Genomic DNA, 5734 nt, shown 5'->3' with positions numbered 1-5734 from the left:
CCATGCATGAGAGAGAGGATTTTGTTTTCCCCCCCAGAAAGCAGAGTTCAGAGGAAGGAGTGTTGGGAGTCTTTGAATTCATTTTATCTCTTTTGGTGTTTTATCTTTTCAGTTGTCCAACATAAAAGACAAAATAAATGCACATCCTTATGAAGATAGATGGCACAACAATTCATAATGATGAACGACATACACCATATACCAAAATAGCACATATAATATTATATGGTAAAAGTTGACATGTCCAACATGTACGCTAGACATGTCTAACACGACATGTCTTCACAATAAAAGTTTGTAGCATGCTTCATAGCAATTTTTAGAAAACGCTACGCCTTTTCAGGCGAGAGGCGCCCAGGTGCCTACGCGAACGCTTAAGCAGCACATAGATGTTTTTAACATTGAGAGAGGAATGATTTTTTTGAAGATTCAAATCATATCCTAACTATTTTACTTGGGATGGACAGAGTTTTGATCTAGTTCATTTTATCCTGGCCTACTCTCTTTAACTATTACTATAAGTAATCAATATACCCTTCTAACATGGTATAGTCCACATAAGCAGCCCGTTCTACCCTAGGCACTCCCAAGATTTAGACGGACGACTTTGGTACTCCTTAGGTTTAAGCGGCTGCCAAGGCAGGCACCCAAACTGCTATTTAGAATAGGTGACTTGAAGGGGCTTAGACTTGGCCTTTCAGAATTAAGATTTATTAATAAGGTTCTATAGCATGCATGCTTGAATGTTTCTAGAAAAGCCTTATATATTTTTAGATGACTGTAAAATGTCCAATAACTTCATTCATACAATACTTTATAGGCTAAATACCCATATTGGTATTTTAATCACACCCCATTTACCAAGAATGTATTTTAATTAGGCAAACCTGCTTTAAGTCATTTTAATTGATTCAACTTACCAACAAGGTCCTTTTTCTCGTCGGCGACCAGTTTTCCGGCGAGAGCTCGTCACGTGGCACGTGATGACTTAAACTGTTTTTTAGCTGTTGATGTGACACGGATTTTCTGACGTGAAAGTGTTTAAAGGCGGGAATTAACCCTCTAAAAATCCTAATTCACCCAAAATAGGACAGATCCGTACCACATCAGCAACTAAAAAATAGTTTAAGTCATTATGTGCCACGCACGTGACGAGCCCTCACCGAAAAATTGGTCACTGACGAGAAAAATAGCTTTGTTGGTAAGTTGAATCAATTAAAATGCCTTAAAGCAGGTTTGCCTAATTAAAATACATTCTTGGTAAATGGGGTGGAATTAAAATACCAATATGGGTATTTAGCCATACTTTATACGTATTGCTAACTAAACTCTAAAGCTTAGCTGATGATATATTAAGATCCAAAAAGATCAACAATATCTTCTCATGCTAATTAATCAAGAAAGATTATAAATTCTTCAAAATGGCTACTGGAGCAACTCAACTCTGACACTCACTAAAAATCCAAAGCTTATGACACAGGATGGATGCATATCTCGACCTCTAAATAGACACAGGATGTCAGACACAATTTTCCAGCACCTAGAGATATAGACATGCGTATATACGTTGTTCATACATATTTATTAAACTCATAGCTATAACCAAATAGTGTGTGTGTTACCGAGCGAGCACGGGCATGTACCAGTGTTATCAAAGGCTCGCAAGTGCTTGCACGAGGGCGGTTCACAGAGGGCGCATGCATGGTATAGCCTAGTATATTTTTCTTCTCTAACATTTTGATTTGGTCTTTATACCCGATAATCCATACTCCAAAAAGAAAAATAAACTCATTAGATCATTTTACTAGATTGATTGCGTACCCCAATTTGTTCTCACTTACTATTTGATTTTACTTCAATATTAGTCTCGATTTAACTTTTCACTTGGAAAATTATGAACCTCACTACTATGTTGGATTTTTGGGTGTATAAGCATTATGAATTAGGCCTTATTGTGTTATCTGTTATTAGATATTTTTTGTCTTGTCATATTTTTATGTGAAAGTTCATAAACATGTCCTTTCATTCTTTATCATCTATCTTAAAAAATTATGTCTGAGGTGTGTGCCTTCACTTAGGCATGTGCATTGCATCGAGTCTTGCACATGTGCGCGTAAAGGAACTTTGCACCACACATCGCGTCGCGCATTGATAAGACTGGTGTGTATGTGTGCGTAAGTGCACTATTTGGTTATATCCAAGTTTTATATACATGTCCCCAACAACATACATATGATTCTAACGCTGGATAATTATCGTGCTTGACATCTTGTGTGGGTGGGGTGGGTGGGTGTGCGTACACATGCATCTAAGTGTAGGGATTTTACTTACATGCAAACTAAGGTAAGTAGTAAATAATCTACAAAGCAATTGGTTTCCTTTAAGACATGCAGACAACAAATTTCTTCTTTTTCACAAGTTTTGATTAGGGGAAGTTTCTACATATTATAGCTTCTATGATAGATTAAGTCCATATGCATCCATGCAACAACAACAACAACGAAAAGGATCACTGTACCATTAATCGTGTTGCAATTATAATGTAATTTAAAATGGGAAAAAACATTTATCATGTCAGTTTGGTTTGTTTATTCCTCATGCATCGATTAGTTACAGCCACTTTATCCCGCGTATAGTCACCACAGACCTAAACATCTCATCCATAAAAGTAAGGTTGTATATGCTAAGACTATCTACAAGCATATAACTTAATAATTGGATTTTTCTCCTCGAGAAAATCCTATTTAACATGAAACTAAAAAAAATCCTATCTAACATGAAACTACTTCATCATACAAATACCAGAACACCTAATCTATGGAGATGAAGTTCAAAAGTTTTAACTAAGGCTTCTTCCTTTCTCTCTTCTATTACTACTTTTACAAGCCAATAGAATCATTTGGTTGGTTTTGTACAGCATGCATGCTCAAAAGAGGGTGACAGAAGATATGTGGATAGCCATCAAAGGGAGGGGAGGAGAATTTAATAGTCACAGATTGACGCATAATAATAAAAATGACAAAAAAAAGTCCCATATAGATCAGCATCCTGTTTCCTTTCCTAACCAAGAGGATATCATTGCACAGCAAACAAATCATAAAATTGCCAAAAGAATAAATGAACAGAAAGCCTGGACCATTTCCAGTGCATTCTGTGGATTTCACTATCACATCGATGCAAGAGAGTCTTAACTGCTGAAGTGTACGATACAATCGGAATGCTCAGTCACCTTCAAGCCAAATACACAAATAAGACTTCAAAATATTAATGCCTTGCAATGAGATCATATGAACAACAACTAGTCTCATCAAAACGGCCTCAACAAGTGGTTTATTCTGAATTCATCATAGTATTATTCAGTCTATAAACATTAAGGTATCGATATGACTCATACAAGAAAGAAGTGAGGATAATGTAATCTAAACTAAATGAAGAGACTACATAAAGAGAGAAAAAGAAAAGAAAAAAGAACCTCATAGACACCGAATCCTCCTCTGACAAGATTCAAACTTCTGATGGGGTCTTTGCAACAATCGAAAGAGCATGTAATCCACTTTCCAACTCCTCTTTCAACAAATCATAAACAAGCCTGTGCCTCTTCACCATGCTCTTCCCTTCAAACTCCTTCGACACAACCCTCAAATTAAAGTGGGTCTCTCCGCTGCTATTCCCACGAACTCCGGCATGCCCGGCGTGCATATGCGATACATCCTCAATCTCCAGTTCAGTTGGGTTCAACTTCCCTCCCAATCTCTCCCTCATCCTCTCCTTTCTTCCACCCCGCCCCCCGAGACTCCGACCCTCGCCCGTTTCCCGCTCCAAAATCTCATTTTCTTCTTCGATTTTCCTCGCCATCCGCCAACCGAAACGCCGTTCTAATTTCAAATTTCCTTCAAACCCACCATTGTCCCCGCCTAAACCGCCCTCTCCCTCCCTCAGAACCCATCTTGGCCATCCAGACGGGCCAAGCCCCAGCCTCAGCCGCCTTCTCCTGCATAAGCTTCACATGTTTAAGAAACCCGTTGTTCCTCGAAGGCGACAGGCTCTGCCTCAGCCCAGGAGCTGCACAAACTCCGGCGAGAGCCCGCGACGACCTCGGGGGCTCCCCGGACAGCCGATGACCAGAGGGGCGGCGAGCCCTGGTCAGGGCGGAATCGGAGTCGGGTCGAAGCGGACCTTGGGGTCGTCTGGGTCCGGGTATGGCGCGGACCCAGACCGAGAAACACACCGCGACCGGTAGGCGTTCGGTCTGGAAGTGGGGAGGGTAGGGGGGAGCTGGGCTCCGTAGTGGAGGTGCTGGTAGCTTGGATTTGGGTCGGTAGCGGACTGGAAGAGGGCGACGATTCGCTGGAGGTTTGGGGTAGGGCTGGGGTTGCTGGGGCTGGATTGTTGGGATTTTCGATTGGGGGGGGACGATGGGGAGGGGATACTGGGAGAGGGTTGGAAGGAGACCGGGGAGGAGAAGGAGAGGAGGGTTTTGTGGAGGAGGATGAGGGTTTGAAGAAGGAGAGGAGGGTTTGGGAGAAGAAGCGGAGGGTGAGGAGAGAGAAAGCCTAATCTGCCTCCCTCACCGGCTCCTTTCTTCCACCCCGCCCCGGGACTCCGACCGCCCCTCGCCGCCTTTCCCGCTCACAAAATCTCATTTTCTTCTTCGATTTTCCTCGCCATCCGCAACCGAAACGCCGTCTAATTCAAATTTCCTTCAAACCCACCATTGTCCCCGCCTAAACCGCCTCTCCCTCCCTCAGAACCCCATCTTGGCCATCCAGACGGGCCAAAGCCCGCAAGCCTCAGCCGCTCTTTCTTCCGCTGAACTAAGCGCTTCAACATCGGGATGTATCAGAAACCTCGTCTGTTCCTCCGGAAGCGACAGGTCCGTGCCTCGGAGCCCCACGTGAGCCCTGCCACAGAACTCGCGTCGCTACTCGAAGAGCCGCCGCGACGTCACCTCCGGCGGCTAACCCCGGTCATGCGCTCGTAGACCAGGGAGGGCCCCGACCGTTGCCGTCAGGCGAGGATAAGCGCAACGGACCACCCTGGCCCAGTCAGTCTGCGTCGAAGCGGACCTAATGGAGGCTGGGTGTACCCACCACTCGGTCCGCTGTGTGTAGGCGGCGGGCACCCAGACCCGAGAAACACACCGCGGACCCGTAGGCGGTTCCGGTCTGTGAAGTGCGTGTTCTCGCTACTGCGTGGTCAGGCCGGGGGCGTAGTGGCTGCTCTCGAGCCGGAGTACTCGTAGTCCGGCTAGTTGGTGAGGAGGTAACGCTCAGCTAGACGTTGATTTGTGGGGCGCTCTTCTGGTCGAAACGTACGACTGAGAGAGGGCGACCCGATTTCGCCTGGAGTTTTGGGGTAGGGCTGGGTTTGCTGGCGGCTGATTGTTGCGGATTTTTCCGATTGGCGATGGGAGGACATAACTGGGAGAGGGTTCGATCAAAGCAGACCGGGGAGAAAGCGGAGAGGAGGTTTTTGTGTGAGGAGGATGTGGGGTTGAAGAAGGAGAGAGGGTCCCTTGGGGAGAGAAAGCGGAGCTGAGGAGAGAGAAGCCATGAGAGAGGATTGGGGAGGGGGGAGAGAGAGAGCGCGGAGGAATCGAGAGGGTGGCCGGCTTTGGGGACTAGGGGAAAGACTGTTTATCTAATATACTATTACAAAAAAAGTGTGTTGCGGGCTGTTTGTTTGCCTCAGGATGTGTTTGGATTCCAATGGGGCTTAGGGAAATTAAGGACTT

At 44.8% G+C, this 5734-nt stretch overlaps 1 protein-coding gene across 1 annotated transcript; it reads right to left on the bottom strand.

Annotated features, from left to right (window-relative positions):
• Window positions 3256–4119, bottom strand: LOC109843741 (protein BOLA1, chloroplastic-like). Its single transcript, XM_020412699.1, has one exon. It carries the CDS (start codon window positions 3853–3855, stop codon window positions 3505–3507), a length of 351 nt encoding a protein of 116 aa, XP_020268288.1. The 5' UTR covers window positions 3856–4119; the 3' UTR covers window positions 3256–3504.

Source organism: Asparagus officinalis, chromosome 5 (assembly GCF_001876935.1).
Source record: "Asparagus officinalis chromosome 5, Aspof.V1, whole genome shotgun sequence".
Taxonomy (NCBI): domain Eukaryota; kingdom Viridiplantae; phylum Streptophyta; class Magnoliopsida; order Asparagales; family Asparagaceae; genus Asparagus; species Asparagus officinalis.
The sequence above is the reverse complement of the archived record's forward strand: the minus strand, read 5'-3'. Positions and strand labels throughout refer to the sequence as shown.